General features: G+C 31.3%; 1 protein-coding gene across 2 annotated transcripts in view; it reads left to right on the top strand.

The window, feature by feature from the left end:
* LOC140046215 (adhesion G protein-coupled receptor A3-like) overlaps positions 1–22,082 on the top strand; it is a 49,274-nt gene that overhangs the window by 7,776 nt on the left and 19,416 nt on the right. For both annotated transcript variants that reach the window (XM_072090781.1, XM_072090780.1), the window contains exons 3-4: positions 9,776–9,847; positions 21,913–21,984. In XM_072090781.1, the coding sequence (XP_071946882.1) occupies positions 9,776–9,847; positions 21,913–21,984 (144 nt within the window). The remainder of the gene's footprint in view (positions 1–9,775; positions 9,848–21,912; positions 21,985–22,082) is intronic.

Genomic DNA, 22,082 nt, shown 5'->3' with positions numbered 1-22,082 from the left:
GTTTTAAAGCCTTATTACAATTTTAAATGTACTGTTTATATACTGTAGTGCTTTTTTTAGTTTAATTATAATGAAATAATACAACAGAACCCCTCCTTTTGTTTTTAAGGGAACACCCTTATTCAGGCAACACCATTATTCAGGCAACACCATTATTCAGGCAACACCATTATTCAGGGAACATTATTATTCAGGGAACACCATAATTCAGGCAACACCATTATTGAGGGAACATTATTATTCAGGGAACATTATTATTCAGGCGACACCCATACAGCATTAATAGAACTATTCTTTCTTATAAAACAAAAGGAATACAGTATTATTGTGAAAGTAGTGCTTTGATATGGGCAGTGATTAGCTACAGTACATTACTGTACATTTGTGATGGCCTGATATCAAACTACAGTATATAGTAGTACCAATGTAATATGCTAACTCAGACTATTGATAATTAATAAAGAATTAATTATTTGGACCTTGTATTGTATTGAGATTGTATAACAAATACATACTTAGCTATAGTATAAATGCATACAGTACTGTAGTCTACTGCCCTAAAACACAATAATGTGTGTAAAAATAAAACAGTGATCCTAAGTATTGTAACTGTCAAAATAGCCTATTAACTGAATTTTTAGTTTATACTGTAGGTAAAGTACAAAATATGTTTGATTTTAGGCTTACGGTACTCAGTCATTTAATACTGTATTTTTAAAAATTTACAAATGAGATACAATGTGACCAATAATTAACCAAGATTCATTGTACAGTATAGTTATATGGTAAAGCCATCGGCTAGTTATTCAATATTAAGCATCATGGTTAACAATAACATTAACAAGCCTAGGCCTACTATAAAAGCAAATCTACTCAAAGACCTAAAGGCACAATATCTTGCATAATCGTTCATTCACATAATCAAGAAATTTAAGAATAATAAATGACTTTTCCAGTGTCTGTCAGGTGAAATCATATTTCACAGTGAAATTATGGATTTATTTCTCTGATGCTTTTAATTAATTATATAATTAGATTGATCTGTGCTGTAGACTCCCTCTCTTTGATTGATTAATGCGTAACTATTAGAGTTATGCATACTGTATCGTGATCAAATTAATTAATAATAATGAGTTTTATAATATTAATATTATACACAGTTGAAGAAATTATACTGCAGCTTTATTAATAAATTTGATATTAAGATTTATACTACTGTACATAACATTTAAGAAATTAAAATACTAATCTAAAAATGTTAAGTACAGTAAACAATTTAAAGTTAGAAAAACACAAATCCCATTTCTCAGATACAGTAGGGGAAAAATTTGTTGTTAAATTCCATTAGTAATCTGTCGTTTATAGCAAGATTTAATGCCATCAATTCAGATGATTTGTCATTGAAACTGCTTTGCTGTTAAAGAAAACAATACAACACATAAACCATTAAGATTTATTGAAACCATGAAACATTTAAATGATGTCATAATATTTAGATCTTTATTCACGATTGTTTATCCTCCAACCACAATAGTACAGTGCTAATTTCATTAACGCCATTTATTACACTGATGGTAATTTCTATGGGTGTGTAATGATGGCCCATATTGGGTACTACAATGTAAAATAAATTTACACTTACATGCATGTAAACACAATGAATGAACAATACGTACAGTAGTCCAGTCAGAGATTTGTGACCTGATGTTAGTCAGTTTGTTGGGAGTTTGGATTAGTCTAATTTCGTGCCTAGCTTATACCTAGATAAACCAACAAATGCCATATTCGCCTTGAATGAAGACCAAGATATACTCGCAAAGTAGAAAATTCATTGAACACCCCTCTCCATAAATGGTACAGTTTTGTCTAGTGTGCTCTTCCTTCTAAAATGGCCTAATTGTCAAATAATAACCAAAAGTAGGTAGACTTTACTATCTAGGTAAACAATCACTTTGTTACATTTTGTGTTATCGTAATTGAATGTGCCTGATAACGATCAGACCAGTTTTGTTTACAATTTTAAATATTATATTGTACTACTGTTGAATTTGATAACAACTGTTTGTTGTAATATTTTTTACAAGCTTGGTTTATTTGGAAAGTAAACAGAATTGTAAGTTTGAGGACCAGTTTTTGTATTTACAGTAGAAGCACTTGTTCACACTCAATGCTTACACAGTATACACCACAGCCGACTGTATGAAAAAAATGGCTGTTGTTTCTTTAAACTCGATCTTTAAACTGTAGCGTTGCCTTACTTAGAGACAGTCAGTGAAGTGAGCTAAACCAACTTGTATACAGTACTGTACACCATAGTCATTTACAGCACAATGTGGGCAATAATAATTAATATAACCAGTGGTCAGTCTGATGTATTTGGAAAAGCAACACTACTAAATTTGCAGTACAGTTATGTAGGCCTACTGTACAGTATTACTGTAGTTCGGATACTGTTGCAAATATTAACCATGATTTATTCGTAAACTGCGGCAAATAAATTATTCTCTTCAAAGAGGAATAGTAACTATCCAGTCTTTCATCTCGAGAATAATGATAATTGATTTTCATGCTTTGAAATATGCCTGCAGTGCTGTAGCATTATTCTGAAACAGATGGCTGTGATGTGGAACGGAAATGCTGCCAATGAAACCTAAACATTTCAGTTGTATTCGTAGGAAATTGTAATTAATTCTTACTTATATGATTTTTTCCAAAACATTTTTAGAATATTATCTTTGAAATTGATTAAGATTCTAAATTTGTCTTTTATTCCATAAAAGTGCTTTCAATAGAAGGATATAACACAAGAAAATATTTCCTCATCCTCTTTTCAAGAAGTGTTTTCACTGGCTGTGAAAATACAAAGCTGTAAAAAAGCCGTGAAGAATTCGATCCAATTCTTTAAGAGGATAGCGATCAATATTTTGCCGCTAGTCCGAAATCATCTTAATTCAACCCGAGGTTGTGGACACATACAGTAGAAGATGAAATCTAAGTGATGTTGCATGCTCAATTAACCCGCTTCTAACGAGTAATACGAGAACTATGAACTAATGTCCTCTTTCAGTTGTCCGTTTGTTGATTTGGTGACTCAACTGTTCTGGGTATCTGGAGTAATGCTGCCTCAGATTGCGTTAATTGAATAATAGTTGCAGAGTGTGAACGTATTATTGCAGCAGACAAATTGATTCTTCAGATTCATTAATTAGTGCGTTTTATATCGTCATGAATATTATAATTGATTAAAGTTTGCTGTCAACATTTTAAATTCTTTCCTGTCCTAGTTTAACTAATCCCTGGGTTTTTAGCATAAATTTTAATATAGATTAATTATTGATTTAGACAAATTTTTAAGAGGAAAGTAATAGTTGGCACAAATAAAATGTAGGACAGCAGTACTGCTAGATACTGTAGGTTCTGTACAGTAGCTTAGAGTTACTTCCTAAAAGCTGTTTGCCACCCGTCATTAGCTTTTTATCACCTGCCCTTAGATTTCTGCCACATGCCCTTCACTTTCTACCACCTGCCCTTCACTTAGCCATCTGCCCTTAGCTTTCTGCCACCTTCCCTTAGCTTTCTGCCACCTTCCCTTCGCTTACTGCCATCTGCCCTTAGCTTTCTGCCATCTGCCCTTAGCTTTCTGCCATCTGCCCTTAGCTTTCTGCCACCTTCCCTTCGCTTACTACAACCCGCCTTTTGCTTTTTATGTACCCTTAGTTTTCTGCCACCTGCCCTTTTAGCTTTCTGCTACTAGCCCTTAGCTTTCTGCCACCCGCACTTAGCTTTCTGCCACCTGCCCTTTAGATTTCTGCCACCCACCCACCCACCCACATCACAGCCTTCTTTCGCTGCCTTTACTATACAGTACTGTAGCGTTTCCCTATGTTTTGCCATGTCAACAACTGTACTTTATGGTTTTTCTTTATCCCTTTGATTTCTGTCAATCCCACAAGGAGAGCTATACAAAACTAGTCAAATCAACTGTGCCTATTCAATGTTAGTAGTTAAAAGTATTTTTCCATCTCCTATGATAATAAAAACAATCTTAAAAATTGTAGAATGAAAATGATTTATTGTATATGCTCTTCAACATCGTCATCTATGTTTTCTAATTATTATACAGGATGAATTATTCTGAAGAAAGGATACTGATTTAAGACCTTTGATATCAAATCTGTCGGTTGTGGTATTTAATGAAGAGCATGATATACGGCCGCTATAACTATACCATGATATTGTTGTGCAATATGATATTTTGTGTGTATCAGTTTCGTGTAATTACCATATGTCTATGCTAACAAACAAAGCCTGATAATTTGTAATTATTCTTTGTCGTAAATGGAAGAATGTTGATGGAGAAATTGTATGTACCAGCAGCATTATGGTTATATTTGTAACATACAGTACAGACAGTGAACTACATTAATATATTCCCAAAGGATGAAGTTCTAAATAACGATAGAAACGTAAAAAGTAAAATGTACCTTCTACTGTAATCTACTAGTATTTACTATTTTGTCCAACATGCAAATGTTCTGAAATACAGAGAATGTATTGATATGATGCTCTTTTTCAACCAATCGCTAGAAGATAAATGATGATAATATATTAATTTATTTGAACATACACTTTTGTGGCACAAAAATTGCAATTTATAAAAATAAAAAAAAAAAATGTAATAATAACTAGAATTTTACACCAAACCGTATAATTCAATTCAATTTCTTTATTGCTGCAAATGGCATCAAGGGCTAATATCCGCTTAAATTAAACATACTACATCATACAAACATACATTTTTACATTTCAAATTGTTGTTATCATTACTACTGTATACTACAGTGTACATATAAAAATAATATATTTATTTTATTTTGAACTTAATATAGGTTTTATAATTAATAATTTATTCTGCTGCACGATTCTTTTAATATAACCAAATAAATTAAACATGGTTGGTACTTTAACTTTCGCCTTCACAGGCTGGTTCAAGTCCCATGATTGTTTTATGAGATGTGCTCTACTTCATCTCCATGCATTTTAATCTATCACATTAACATTTCATGTATTTAGGGAATTAAAATGCTTAAAGCATGGATGCGCATGCACATTTGTTAACATTCCATTAAATGTGAAAACAATAAAATAAAAACATATTTACTGTGTGTGTAGTAGTTTGTGTATATCAGTCTACAATTTGTTAGTAGTTTGGCAGAAGGAACTGTTTTCTGTCACGGTATATACTGTAAAATATTACCATATATCCTCTAGTATCCTCTTAGAACACAAAATTGGGGTGACTTTGTGGGGTGAAGACCATACTCCAGGGAAAGCCTGGTTTAGAAAAAAAAATGATTGGTAAGCATTTCTTGTAAAACCTCATCTTACTTGGCTAGAGAGAGGCCTACAGTACATCCAGATTAAAACAACATTAGGACTATACTCGGGGATGTGCCTGTTGGTGAAATCAGGCATAAAGTAGGAGGTGGGATTAGACCTGAAGTGGGATTATACCCGAGGAACACAGTATTAGTGCAGGGAGTTGTAAAATACTCCCTGAGTAGTGTAATGTAAAAAAGAAAGTAATTTTGCATTGATATTAGGGCTACAACTAATCGATATCAACATAAATGCAAAGCCTATATTTTGAATTTACTGTAAATTCAACAGTAGTCTACATTATTTTGAAGTCAACATTAATTTAAGCTCTGTCTACACTATCAAACGCTATGTGACAAGAAATGTGATTGCCCAAATATGGACATGATGATGTCATATCACTACCATATTTAAGTATATCACTACCATATGTCAGGGAATAATTTCGCCAGTGTAGCATAGCAAAAAGCTATACAAAACAACCTTTTTGCTACACATTTCTACAATTGTGTAGCAAAAAATACAATACAAAACTATGTTTCTTGACTAAAAAATCAGTTTGATTAGCAATTTTGCTAAACAAAATCTTCAAATGAAATTTTTCTCTGTATGTGGGCACATCACACTGTTTTTGTCATCTAGTTTGATAGTGTAGACAGAGCTTAAGTATGATATCATCTACCTGTATACTCTTAAAAAATGAAACGTGCTTTATAGAAGATAAAAGTAATCATCGCAAAGTTTGTGTATGAACCTGTTCTATATTTTCTAGATATTCATCATGTACTCTGTACATTTGAGTTCAACTTTACAATCATTGTTAAGAAGATATTAAAACGAAACAATTGAGTCACTCGTAGTTCATCTTTACAAAATGTGTCATCTTCGAATGTTTAAAGCAATATTATCTTGAGTTCATTCTTAAGTATCTTTTCATCATACTTTTAATAATACGAATCTCTATAAAACTATGAATAGGCATCGCTTTTTACAATGAACATGAAATAGAGAATTAAATATCAAATGTAAAGCCATAAAAAATCGTTTTTGCAGACAACGCGTCTAGGTTTTTTCGTTTATAATTTCAATCGTGTTGTTTTATTCGTAACTCGTTGTTGTAATTACAATTTGTGATAATAGAAATGGCGTATTGCATTCACATGGAAGCAGCTTGTTCATTAAGATATTACTATTTTACATGTTCAATGCTTTGCCTTTAGCAATATGATTAAAATACTGAATAATACAGTACTACTGTATATGTACATTATGGAAACGGTATCTGCACTGACAATAAACTCATCTTCCTTGATATGTAATTTAAAAGAAAAATAAAAATATTAACTGCATTTAGTGCTACAGTGGATATTTTGCTACATACCGTAATTGTGGGTAATTTACCATTTAACTTTGTTAAAGACCCATTCCCTACAATTGTTGATGTTTCATAAAAATAATGCATATTACCTTAAAAACATTAAACCAGGTCATTCCTGGTAAATTATGATAAAAAGAGAAAACAATGTGCATATACCTTAGCTCGCGGTGAATGTTCTCTCGTGGACGGTCTAGGCTTACAGTAGTTGTGTAGGCATACCTGATAAACAACAGTACTGTATCAACATCGTACGCTAGCTATAGGCCTAGTCTGCCGTTGTCTAGTTGCTGCATTAAATTATCAACTTATTTTTCACATTTTTAACCGTTTAAAGACGAAAAATGTTATAGCAATACTATAGTAGTTAGTACCATAGTACAGTATAGTACTGTGGTATTTATTTTTACAGTAAATGTAATTTGTGACCTTAAATAAGTTCTAACAAGAAATATTTCTTGCAAAAAATGCTGCTCGATTATTAAAAAATATTTTTTTATGTCAAATGTTTTTTAATGTGTCATTTTATTGTCACATAATAGTTATTTTACCTGAAAAAAATGTAATTTAAAGCAACAAATATTTAAATTGTCTGTCAGACAATGGTTTTTGGGTTTCTTTTCTCTTTTTATATGTGAATAAATATTATTTTTTTGTTACAGAAGTGAATACTCAATTTTAGTCACTTTAGTTAATTTTATTGCTAAGGTCAAGTCTGGGGGGTCACTTCATCACCCTAGATATTTCAAGTGTGAAGTACAGTATCCTATTACAAACACAAACTTTAATGGACTCTTTCGATAATAATTCGATGAATATCTGACAGTGAATATACCAGAAATGCTGTGGGATTTGTAATTTTAGCATGACATGTCCTAATAGACTCTTTTCCCAGATGTTTTTTGGGTCTACTGTAGCAGCTGGAATCAATAAATTATAGTGGAGTTTCCATTTTCGCAAAACTGTCGTCCTTAGAACTATAACTGCTGCTTGCTTTAGCTTCTGATTGAGTAGTCCTAATGGGACGTAGCGGGCTAGAGCAGCAGCGTGAAAAATGTAGGGAATGGAACTTTTAAACTAAAGTGTTTTTTGGGGAAAATAGATTGATTTCGAAAAGAAATGTTGATGGTAGCACAGTACTGTTGAGGGCATGAGTTACAGGCTAATCCATTATAGTAAAATTTCAATTCAATATGTGTGTGGTAAACAAAGAAAACAATCAAACAGTTTTAATAATTACAGGTATTGTATATTATTATTATTATTATAAAATACCGTACATTAAATATTAATACAATTTAACTAACTTCAATCTACCTTAAGCACTATTTACAGCCATTTTTTAGAACCATAATTGTTGCCAGAACTGACCAAGACTAATAGCCAAGGTTAATAATGTGTGTAAAATACTTTGATTGATATCAGATGTAATAATCTTATAACTAAATAAATCTGTCTTCATAAATACTTGATCTCGGCAAAGATTAAATAGAATTTCTTCAGTCAATAAACTCATCATTGGATTTACAATGTCAATAAACTGAAATCAGTTTAGGCATGACATAATAATAATTACAGTACTGTAGTAGTAGTTAGTATCCCTATTAAGGGGACACCTTTAGGACCAAACAAATTGTGTACCTTAAATAGGGATTGATTGCCATGTTAAAACATATTTCCCCTGGTTAATATTGCAGGTGTCCTTTTAATTAAAATGGGTGTCTTCCTTCCCCTCCCCCCTCCCCATTTTTTTTGTGCAGTACAACTCACCCCCATACCACACACAAAGGGGGTGGGGATGTTCTACTATATGAAACATGTTTTTCTTGCCTACACTGTACCTTAAATTTAATGTGTTTCTTCAACTTCATAACTTTTTTATGATATGAAAAATGTAATATTAAATCATTTATTTTTAATATAATACTATACAGTTATAATATTTGTTTTGATTTAAAATAACTTTTTTATGATGAAAAATTGAATTTTAAATCATTTATTTTTATTATAATACTGTACAGTTATAATATTTGTTTTGATTTAAAATAACTTTTTTATGATATGAAAAATTGAATTTTAAATCATTTATTTTTATTATAATACTATACAGTTATAGTATTTGTTTTGATTTAAAATAATCAATTGTATCTTTGGTAATGTTATGAAGGCGTTTGTGTTTTATTTAAAGCAGGTTTGTAACTTGTTGGGTTTTCTATCTTAATGATCATATGAATGTTAAATGCATTTATTTTAGCCATTGAAATGGATGACATAGATTGAATAGCCTTGAATGTTACCTTACTACATAATCTACTTTGATACTTTAATCTATACATATACCGCAATTTGTTCTTGTCTGTCAGCTTTCTTTTAACTCGCTATATTTAGCATGACTACATTTGCAGTGTACAGTTATTTTAAATACAGATGAGTAGGTAACAACTGTCTTGATCCAGTATCAGGCGGGAGTTTTGAACATTATAATTAATTTCATTACTTTACCTGTACCCATACCTACAGTACAGTAATCAAGTCAAGTGTTTAGGACCAAAATACCATATGTAGATACATCAATAGCTATAGCCTTTAAAACTTAATATCACTAAAAGCCAATTTACACAGTGAGCTGGAAACGGTAATAAAAATATAGAATCTATGTTATTCCTTATGACCATTTACACAAAGTGCGGAGCGGATGGGCGGTGTCAGCTGAGGATAGATACAGATTATAAATTAGGCTTTACTACACAGTATGTAGAATCAGGCAATTATAGCTGTACAAAAAACATTCCACACTTTGTACAGTACACAGTCTGTGTAAAGGAATACTGTACTCTATTTATACTGTACTATATACAAAATAATGAATTTTATTTGAACAAAGTCATGTACTACATCTTATACAGTAATTATTATTCTGCACTGTGTGAAACCCATCCTGCCACTAAGTCTATCATGAAAAGGGAAGGCAAGGAAAATCAATCTTAACTTACTATTGTTTTTATATTTATTTTTTTGTAGTGATCTGAGCAATAATGACATCACGATTCTGAGGAAGGGCGATTTCAATGGTTTGAGGCAACTTAAAAAATTGTAAGTACATATACAACTTGTTAAATCTAAAGTAGATCGACGATTGATAAACAATCAACATGCGCACAGAATGATTTAACTACAGTACTCGAATAAAGTTCTGTCTACACTATCAAATTTTATGTGACGCAAAAATGTGATGTGCCCATATATGGACATGATGATGTCATATCACTACCATTTTTGATCGTATCATACTTTTTTGACAGAGCTTGAAGGACTGTTTACGGCAACAAAAATTGATGATTCATAGTAAAGCCCAAGATTACAATTTTTAGAAGAACAATTTTATTAGAGGTTTTTTTATTACATTTATTTTAAGAAAATCCCACCCACCCCTGTTCCTATTAATCCTGATGGCTGGTGTGATATTTGCTTAGACGTTTGCTTGACAATCTCGCAGTAAATAACTCACATGATTGAAAGAAGTAATCAGTCAATGATGTTGATACTGAATGGATGGTTAGTTTATCTTGTCCAAGTGATGGATCAGGTTCTACAATATGAAATGAAAATGTTAACAGTTTTTGCTTAATATAAAGTTTGCAGTATACCACGTATATTTAGTTCTGATAAGAACTAATTAGTTTCTTGACATTTTGATCAATATACTTTGATCGTCCTCAGGAGTGAGAAAGCAGAAAGTCCAGGAAACTGGGAATATAAGTGAAATTGGGTGGAACTGGTGTGAAGGCTAAAACAATAGCAAGGTTCACAGTGAAAAGGATTGAAACTACTGTAGCTATTGCAGTGCATTGTTTCTCATTAACAATGGTGGATGGACCCTAGCTATTATAGAAAAGCATTGTCTCTGGTTGTTACTGAATAAAAAAATACTACAGTAGGCGGTTCGATAACTGAATGGATAACGAAAAAAGGGATAATTTGATATAGAATATAGCAGGAAGGTGGTTTATGGTTCTGAGATGCAGATGTATGAAAGTCCCCGAGGTTGGGGGTAGGGGTGTTTTGGCCGACCAGGCATTCCGAAAAATTGGTGAAATCCCTGAAATAGTATTTTTTTCTTGTAAATTGTTTGTACTCCTGATTTAAAGTATAATTTTATTACAAAATGCTTTACAGTTTAATATTTGATTGAATATGACTTGGGCCCTGTTTCTGCTGCCAATCCCAAATATACCGTATAAATATACCGTATAAATATACCGTATATATACCGTATATGAAATTCGTGCACCGTTTCCGCTGCACATACTTCGTGGGTGGGCTGTAAAAAAAGTTGGCTTTCATATACCCAAAATACATTTTGTGAGACAGAAGTATGGATTGACCTAGAGTCTCGTGTAGTGAGGTTACATGACAAAAACAAACAATTGAATTGCAAAAATAGTTATTTCTTCAGTCCACAGTGATATTTTGATCTGTTGCTTGCTTATTATACACGCGTGTGTCAATGCAGCAGAAAAACCCAAACAAACGCGTCACGCTCTGTTAGTTTTTGACCTCGTGTCATGGGCCGGGTCACATATACGGTATATTTTGAGTGCAGCAGAAACGGGGTACGAAATATACGGTATATTTTGGAATATACCGTATAATATCCACAAACGATGGGGATATTTATGCGGTATATATACCGCATATATATACGGTATATTTTTTATGAGACCCATTTCTGCTGCCAAAAAATATACCGTATATAAAATATACCGTATATATACGGTATATTTTTGGCAGCAGAAACTTAATGTACTAACTATATTATAAATATATTAACTACCCACAACGAGAGGTGAGAACATACAGTAGTACTGTATATGACCTGTATACTAATCAGGAATCTGCCGTCTTAACGATTCTTTGCAGGTTCTTGGATCTATTCCATAATTGCTGAGGGCAAGGTATTATTAATTATGTTTAGGAGAGTTTGAAGCGGATGTATGATAGGTTAATAAAGTTCTAGGTGGAGTAGGGAGTATAAAATGTACCAATTAGGAAGCAATTAGGGATGGAAACTACAAGAATTATCTCAAATTGCCAACATTACATCGGCGATGATCTTAATGTGCCGAGTTTGATCGGCAAGTCACTCATTTCTAAAGTTTCACTCGTTTGACCTTTTGCAGGTCAAACTCTTCACGTTGTTGTTTTCTTTCACTTGACGGCATGCTGAAGTATTTGCTGTAGTTATTTGAAGAACCTCAGTTGGAATATCCCTCGAGATTTTAGCTTTGAGTGGCTTCTTAAAAAGAATTTTCTTAATTGTGTTCCTCAATCAAATATTACATTATTTGCATAGTAAAACAGTGCCTTTGGCAAACTGCTTAATATGCTTGAAAATTTGCAATGCACAGAAATCATTTCTAACTATTCTATGTGTTAAATGTGGAAATATAGCATTTCAACAAATAAAACAACAATAAATTTGAGTTTAAATTTCATGTTTTTAATAAAACTAGGGTAAAGGTCAATGGGAATAAATTTCACAGTCATATTGGTGTACTGACCCCAGAAAATATATTATTCCATTCACGGCTCGTTGCCGTTTCTTATTAAAGATTATATTATGAATTATTGTAAATTAACCAAATACAATACACAATTGAAACTGTGATATCTGAGCCTGGTTTGTTTACCTAGTGTTGTTGTCGACACAGGCGTGGCACCGATGCACGGACGTGATCACACAATGGTCTTGGTAGCATGCATGTTAGCTTGCAGCCTACCGACTCTTAAATGATGCCGCTGTGTGTAATATATTGCACAGTGTTGAACTCGAACAAAAGCTTGTCAAATCTAGCAAAAGATTGAATCAATAGATGCTTAGCTAGGTTTGCTCCAGAGTTCCACTCTTACCTAAAGATGTGCAATTAAACAACACAAAAAACCTGAATGCTTAAATAGGTTTTTGCTGCGTGACAGCACACATTTATCTTGATAACGTTAAAATGAATTGTGAGCGTTTTTGATGTTGTTTGTGGATGGTGGGTTGCCTAACACCAATGTTGACTGGAGGTGTAAATACATATGTACAGTAGGAATTAAGATTGATGTGGGTAATGTGTTGTGTATGAAAAAAGCATACTTTATTCCACTATGATAAATAGGTTGATGAATAACATGTAGCTTTCTATAGCATGTACAGTAGCACCACAATACATAGCTGCACATTTCTCTACAATTTGACCTTTGCTCCTTCTTATTGGATAAAGTAAATTTACAGCATCAGTTATGTCAATTCAGAGAATTAAATCGGTACAACTTACTGGTGATGTATTTAAAACATCAGCAAAATATACCATAAAATGAATATTTCTTTTCTTTACCTTTCTACTGTACTACTACTATGCAGTATATCGAGGAATATTTAAAATAAAACTAAGATTTTTATTAACTATATATCTAGGAATATTTAAATATTTAAAAGATTTACCATATTATTACTATATAATAATCTTATCTTATGGGTTTATTTCTTTACATACACTGAAGAGAAAAAAGTAATTATCTGGTACAGTATTCATCCAGTTTTGCATAAAAGTTCAAAAGGTTTGAATACTTTCTTGATATAATAATTTTTTCCACTCTGATAATTTTTATTTTTCTTGAAAAAAGACATGATAAATTATTTAAAAAATATTTATTATTCTACCAAATTTTTCTTGAATTGCAAGCATTCAGATTTGTTGAAAGAATGGTATTGATAATTTATGATAATTGCAAAGTAGAGCGTTTGGGATTGCCGATATGATTATGAATAGCGACATAATCATCATCGTTCTCCCGTGGGATAAAAGACTAACTTGCTCGGGAGCAGTTCTTAACAAGCCAAATATTATGTCTCCAAATGTCATCAATGAAAACCAGTGATGCATCATGTTGTACAGTTTTATTAATATAACCATTCAGCTTTCCCTGTTTTCATCTATCCAAAGAATTGTCTTCTGTTATAAGGTCTAATATTCTAATCCATAAATATCCTGCAGTACTATTGCTGTAGGTAGTAATGAAAGATATGCTTGTGGTATACAACCTACTACTACTAGGGTGTCATCAATGAAATCTCATATTGTAGTTAACGAATAACGTGCATCCTGTCACGATGTTATATTTTGAATGCGTGAGAACTTGACGAAATATTATTGTTGTAATTAGCGGCACGGCTGGGTGCGTTATTGCTTTCTGATAGTAGGCAACACAATCGAGAGAAGATGATTTTAACGAGGTCGTGCAATTCCTAGTAAATTTGGATAAGATAATATCACAGATCTCTGGCGGGAGTCCCCTAATGGGTGTTCTGGTTATAGACATATAGAAGCAGAGACTAGGCCTGCATACTGTACACCTCCGGCCCTGTATGCTTTAAGAACAGATCTTATTGGGTTTCAACCAAGGTATTTGTTGTTGTTCATTAGCCTAGGACTGCGGCAATTTGATAATGAGGAGCATCTTTGGATTGTTGATTGTATGGGCATTGAGACAGTTCAGTTTGTATGCTGTAATTTATATCCAATATAATCTATTACTAAAATTGTTATAGTTTATGTAACAACCCCAATTTCAGATTTACAGTTTAATGAAATGCTACATATATAAATTTAAAATGCATTGAGAATATTCAGTGTGTACAATATACTGTAATTTTATCTATAAAGTATATATAATATAAATTGTGATAGCTTATGCAACAACCCCAATTTGAATTTTTCTGCGTACTTAGAACACATTTTCATACTGTAACCTTTCTTTTACAGTCTAATGACATGCTACAGTACAACATATAAATTCAAAATGCATTGAGAATATTGGTTTAGCTGTATCTTCAATAAAAGTGAATTTATTTTGAATTCTTAAAAACACTCCATTTAAGTAACCATCACGCATCGTCGTTACACTGATGATGTTCTGTCTATTTTTCAGAATATTCATATTCTTTTTGAACGTTGTTTTTTGGAGTGACAACAATTTTATTGTCGAGTCAGGTTTTCTATTTTTAAAAAACCTATCGTCACAAATCATGTCTCCTAGGAATAACATTCACTTCTTGATTTTTTTCTTGAAAGGCGAATCCATCGGATTGCTTTCAGAAGTCTGATTGATTTGTCGGCAACTACTGTCATTTTAGGCAGCTGTCCTAGGCTAACATTCAGCTTGCACTTTGCTACGTTAAGCCTCTAATGAGGGATATAGCAAGCCCTACCCATCATATATAATCCACACTTTAAAATGTTAACATATACTTGGCCAAATGCAGACCAGGTCGTATATGATTAAGCAAATGTTTGCTTGATATTTTAAATGTGTATTCCTGAAAAGATATTTTGTCATGGAAAGTGATTTATGGCAAAAAATGTTTTCAATACAAACGATATTCTTCTCACTAAGTATAAACTAAATTTGCTACTTTGGCTTTTATATTTTCTGAAAATACATGGGTGACTTTGCCTTTTAAACAAAGAAATCCTTAATAGCAATTAAAACTCAATTATACTCAAACTACACATTAAATTAATTTTTAAATATAGTATTTAATTGCCTATTTGATGAGCCTCAACTAATTCAGTTGGTCACAAGACTTATAGTATCCACTGGAGTACACAGTAATGCCACCCCCTAAGTTAGTGCGATTGGAATATAGAGGAATACTACCCCCTACTTTTTCCCAAATTTCATACCCGTGGCCGCTGGAACTGTACTCGCTCAGTCATCCAAATGTATCCATTCAGTATCCCTGTATTATCACAATCATTCTTTTTTAGATGATAAATAAATAGTAAATGAAACGATTTAAATACAAAGCATTTTGTTTCTAAATATAGAATTCATTCCACTTTCACATTTTAAAAATGACTTGTCATGTTTGCTGTACCGGTTATGTTGTTAAATCCGCTTTGTTTATCTCATTGCTCCGTTAATAACGTAAAACCTGAACATAAACTTGAATCTACACAAACCAGCAGATGTATTCTGGAAGGTCAACGTGAGAACAAAGGAAGAAATATATTGTACATTTCGCAGGATGTATAACGAACAAATAATGTTGTAATGTCATTGTTAACATACTGTAATTAACTAAACAATGTAGATTCTAGTATTTCAGTTACATTATTTTTAAGATTAGTATAAGATAAGATAAGATAAGATATTCTTTATTGTCATGAACACAACAAGGCGAACATGAAATTGTTATATAAGTAATATAATAAGTAAAGTCTATGAATGATGTATATATCTATAAAATAAAGATGTACAAATACACTGTTATTTAAATGTAGTAGATCCCCCTTTTTGGAACATCCTATACAGGGGATATTAAGAGGACACTTTCTTGTAAACAAGTGATATTGTATATTAATAATAATAATATGATAGTTTGTTGAGTATAACTTAGCCTATAGTTATACAGGTTTACACTCAATAAACTATCATTAATGTACCAATAGAAGCCAGAAGAAAATATTTGCACAAGTAATATTGTAGGTTTTAACAACCTCTATGCCCATATTAATAGGACATTTGATTGGGTCACTATATGATATGAGTTGTTCTACTGCAATTCAAGAAAGTAAAATCTTTGAAATGTAAATAGGCCCTACTGGCCAGAATGTTTTACAATGTATTTTAAAAGTTAAAGAATTCAGGAAGGAAAGTTTGGTTTTATTGTTGGACGACAGTTGCTGTTTTTTAGGTTATTTTATGAAGAAGAACAAATTTACCTTTTTCTACTGACAGTTTGTATTTTAGCGGTATCTATTCATCTTATTGTCGAAACTTAGTTTCTTTCCTGTTGCCCTTTTTGTTCTGTCTAGTGTCTTCTCTCTATTCTTTTCTATTAAAGTTTTTCTTTGTTATTTTCAAGGACTCAAGCTTTAACTAGAGCAGAACAGAAGTAGAGCAAAGTAATTTATAATACAGTTGTAAAGAAAAGAAAATAATGAAAAGAGACAAACACAGACTTCAAAACATTGCCGCCGCGCTCCGTAGAAGCGGCAGTTCACTTTTTCCTTTCTTCAAATGCCAAAAATGGTAATGATACGTTTTAAATAATAATCCTGAAAAGTCTTGGAAAGTCATTGTTTGACACATAATATGACACAATATTGCAACTATTGAATAAAAGAAATAGATACCAATTGTGGTATTGTATTATCATTGAATTATTATAATACTTTATTTTATTTCAACTGCAGTACATCCAACAGTGAAAAATCGCCAATTAAACTGTAGGATGCCTTAAAAATATTTAGAAATAAATAAATACATAAAAACACAGAAAAATACAATAAGAAACATACTGTACAAAAATAGTATGCTTTCATAAAATACACAGTCACAAAATTCACAATTAAGAAAAAAATGTTTTTAAAGTATGACAACCAAATAATTGCACGTTGTATGGGAACCTCAACAAAACGAGTGCCACATTTATTAATTGTTTACTTATATTTTAATACAATAAAAGAACACTGAGTTACATAATTTGAAGAAAGTTTATTTTCATACTGATCTATTTGTTACAATTTTGTAATAAATACCAACAATATCATGTAATTTGACCTGCAGTATACTCACTATCTCTTGATCAATCTGTATGAATTGAATCCAATGTTTTGAAAATTATTTGTAGATCTACAGATACATTTAATAATTATATTGCAACTTGATATACAGCATAAGCACCCTGTTTTAAATTGAATTTTAGTATTCAGATAGAAATCAATGGATTTGATTTTAACAATCTTTGGTATTTTGTTTACTTTCTATGACAACAAGAAAATTGAATAAATAAAAAAAAAACATTTGTAGGAGAGAATTTTTCTTTTTTGTTGTTGGTACTAAAAATGTTAAGTTAGGGGAAAATGGCAAAAGGCATCCCTCTTCTATTGGTTTTAAGTTATCATATAGTCTACAGTATGTTTTTCTGACGAATCTGTTACATGACCGCAGTGCTGATTTTGCCATTTTTCCTCTAACTAATGCAACAACGTTTCTCAAACATTCAGTTTCAGAAAAATTCTCTCCTACAGTGTATAATATTAGGATTCAAATGAGATTTTCTCAAGATTTTACAACAATAGATACTGTACTATACTGTGTATTGAAAAAGAGTGAGTTATTCTTCAAATTTTATTTACATTGTCTTCTGTCACTTGAGTTTGTGGTTTACTTGTGTTTATTTTGTCATATTATGTTATGTTTTTTTTGCTTATAACAGAAGTAATGTCTTGTATTACATGTTTGGACAGGAAGTATTAAATTAATGTCAGACATGCTCAATTATGTAAGACCAGGTTCACAGGAAACCATCTATTCTCCTTAATCAAAGACTTGTGACCATCACTAACTATGTTTGCAGGCTCTGTTCTTTATCGGAGTTATATTGCGATGTTTCAGAATTATACTGCAGTGTTTCAGAGTTAAATTACAGTGTTTCAGAGTTAATTTGCAGTCTTTTCAGAGTTAAATTGCGGTCTTTCGTTGTTAAATTGTGGACTGTCTTATAAGTTTGATAGTGTGGACAAGGTTGAAGAGTTACATAGCAGCTCAATTCAAACACTAATTCTGATATTCCGATAGGAAGCGCTTGCCTAATGTTATTGTTACATTCTGAAAGTTGCATGACTGTACCTACTGAACTGTATGTATCAGGGTTATATCAGACAGAGTAACAGTATATTATTGCGTTTACAACACATTAACCTATCACATTGATATAATCCAGAATTTTTATAAAACATTTATGGTTAACTTTAAAATTCATCACTGTTGGCTTTTCATGTACCAAATCCTTTGTTTAATCCTCCTAATAATACATTCCTAACAATAACATATTTACTTGTATTTAGTTCATATACTGTACTGTGTTCCCATATATTATTTAGTATTCTATTTCATAATCAAACTTCAGTGAAAATATATAACAATTTTAATGACTGCCAGGGGCGTACTAAAACACGAAAACGGGCATATTTCATATTTCACAATTTTAAAAACCTGGCAATATTTTTAATGTGTTTTGATTTGATTGCGGTATCTTTTGAACCCACTCTCTCAATCAGGTTGATTGTCACCGTGGGATGGTAAAACCTAATTTAACCGAATTAGTGATGGTTACATTGTTATTATATCAAACTCATAATAATATAACATGAATTTTAAGGAATGACATGATTTACAACACTGTTGATGTACATGTTCAATATGCAAATTTAATGCTTGTGTGACGTGCAATGCAATTTTATCTTACAGTTGTGGGTTTTATTACTTTGTAAATGCATTACCTTCACCTGACGCCTTGGCAGCTTCTTTGATAGTGCTAACTCCCAGGTTGTTTCTACAAACACCCGACAAAGCTGTAATTTCATTTTGATCACAGCCGTATTCTAGTTTCATTTCCCTGTACTGTCTTGTAATAAATGTTGCAAATTTAACTATTGTTGAAACAAATATTTTATTTAAATTATTTTAGTATTTATCTGAAGCATAAATATTATAATTAAACCGGTATTTTACAAATTGTAGTAGGTATCCAAAGAATTATTGATTCCAAAATATTGAAATAAAAATATAAGAACTTAGTATTCAAACAAAACCTTTTTACAGTACCTTGATGTCAAAGGTCAACTTAATATTCATGATATTACCATAATGAAGTGATATTAGAAAGTCTTCTTTTTTGAACAATAGATAAAAGTAGGTCGGCTTCTAATACATATGGCCATCATTAGCGGTTATCTACGCATCATTCAATTTATCGTGTGACTTTCGTTGAAATACGTTTTAACTGCACCATCAAACGTGTGAAGTTGAATTATTTTTAATCGCATCAAATTGCCAAGGGTTCATCATTCATCACGTCTTATTCATTTAACACTGTATTGGAAAAAAGAAAAGCGTGGATCGTCATTTCTTGTATGTGCCTAGTGGCATTTCTTATATTCATTGTGTTTGAATATGGGAAACTAAACAATCTATTGTAAATTAAAATAATATTGAATTGAATAGAAAATGAAGGGAAGGTTTTTGTGGTGGGTGTTAAGGATGTTAGACTATAATATTCCATTATAAGATTCTTGGTTATGTCATAGCTTTTTCTTTTGAGAGGAATATTATTTATTAAGCTCTGTCTACACTATCAAACTTTATGTTACCAAAATATGTGATGTGCCCATACAGTATATGAAAATGATGATGCCATATCACTACCATATTTGGGCATACTGTATCACTACCTTATTTGGGTACATCACACTTTTTTTGTCAAACTAGTTTGATAGCGCTTTGGGACAATCTTTTTTCTTTATAAATTGAACAACATTAACATATGTAGACATCTTTAGCCAATTTAGTTCACAAACACTATAAAACCTTGTAATTTTATTGCTTGAGTTTTCTTAACCAAATTAAGATTATAAACTGAAATTTGATATTTTCTCAAATTAGATAATAGTTTATCGCTAAAATGATAATGGTTTTTAAAAAGTTGTTTTTAATAAACAATCACGGCATAACGATCATAGCCTGAAGGATCCAGACTCTCATATGAACTTCTTTGGATTATGTTATTGTATTATTTTCACCGATTTCTTTACATCATTTCTAAACCAAGGTATCATTAATTCCGGAATAATAAAGCGATATTACAGTCTAATATAGTTTCATAAATTGCTTGATGTTATCTCATTTTATTATCGTTGATAACATTTCAGATATAACTTCTATTTTTAACTTGAGTGTGTTACATTGATATCATATTCTTATGAGAGTACAGTACTAGCTTAAGAGTGTGTTAAAAGATTACGCAAAATCTTTGGCTAAATCTGAAATCGGTTTGAAATACATTGTGCATTTAAACCAAAACTACACAACTCAAATCTACAGATAAGACGAATATATTACTTTATGAATATTTATTATATTAAAACACCTGCGATGATGTATTTTGAAAGTTTTATTAAAGTATATAAAATAGCACCTGTCAAGTATGGTTATAAAAATCTAAAATAAGAGACAAAATTCTCAGTATTTCAATGCTGCTGTAGATTGTCTGGGACACCCTGTAAATCATAAACATATTAAAACGTCTTTAGATTAATTTCATAAAAGAAAATGAATTTAAATTATAAGAATTAATTTAAACAGATCAGTTGGGATTTTATGCCATGAATTCTTATAAAATATGATGTCCTTACGGAACGAGTCATCGGATAATTATATTTATAATTTAGTAGGAATGCGGTTCCATTAAAAACTTTATATTTCCCCTTGGATGGTATTTTGAAATTAGCAGATTAAATTTTTACTATTTGCAGTTTTTTGAAATATATTTATTATTGATTGTAAGTAAGCGCAAGTACTGTATTGTGGTAACGAGATGTTTGGGATTGGAAAGCTTCATGTGTGGTTATAGTGTGAGATCAATAAATCGTCAAAAATCACGCGTTCTCACCTATTTATGAAATTAATTTTGTTAAAAAGTATAGGTGTGATGTAATTATTTTTTATAAGCATTTTCCATTACATTTTTCTGACAATATTTTAGTGCATTTATATCCCATGGTTGGATTATATCCCATATTTGTCCCATAACTTCTTTAAATACTGAGTAAATAATTTGTAATTACTAATAATTAATAAACATATGAATGTTCTTTTGTAATTAACCAAATTATTACTTATAATCGCGTTAAATAATAATTTACGTTGAACTTGAATCATTGTGACCAATGTTTTACATTAATATTAATTAGCTTACATTCTTAACTATTTTGCTATTATAAGTGATATTTTTTAATTATAAACTTACTGTGTCAAATTTGTCTGTATTTCTTTGTTAAGATATCAAATGCACTACAGTATTCTGAAAAACACTTTCAATTGAATTGCAGTGCAATCTATAATTTAGAAATGTGCATACTATAGTGTTTTTTGTTGTAACTACATATTCCCGAGTTCAATACTAACAGTTCAATCTAATTTTTATTTCTAACAATTCCACATATAAATGTACAAAATTAGGAATTGTTGTACAGTATTTCGGATGCAATTTTTGTGAAAAGCAAAAGAGTAAAAATATAATTTTTTTGTTTCTTAATATTTTTCAGGGACTTGAGTAATAACCGAATATCAACTATTGAGCCAGATGCATTTTCACAGCTTGAGAATTTAAAACGATTGTAAGTATTATCAAAGAACTTATAACACAAGAATCTCCTGTTCTTCAATTTGCATTCAAAACACAGTATCGGAAGTACAGGGTTAAAAGGTCAAACTG

Source organism: Antedon mediterranea, chromosome 4 (genome assembly GCF_964355755.1).
Source record: "Antedon mediterranea chromosome 4, ecAntMedi1.1, whole genome shotgun sequence".
Lineage (NCBI taxonomy): Eukaryota > Metazoa > Echinodermata > Crinoidea > Comatulida > Antedonidae > Antedon > Antedon mediterranea.
Note: the sequence above shows the minus strand (reverse complement) of the source record. Positions and strands in the feature narration are given on the sequence as shown.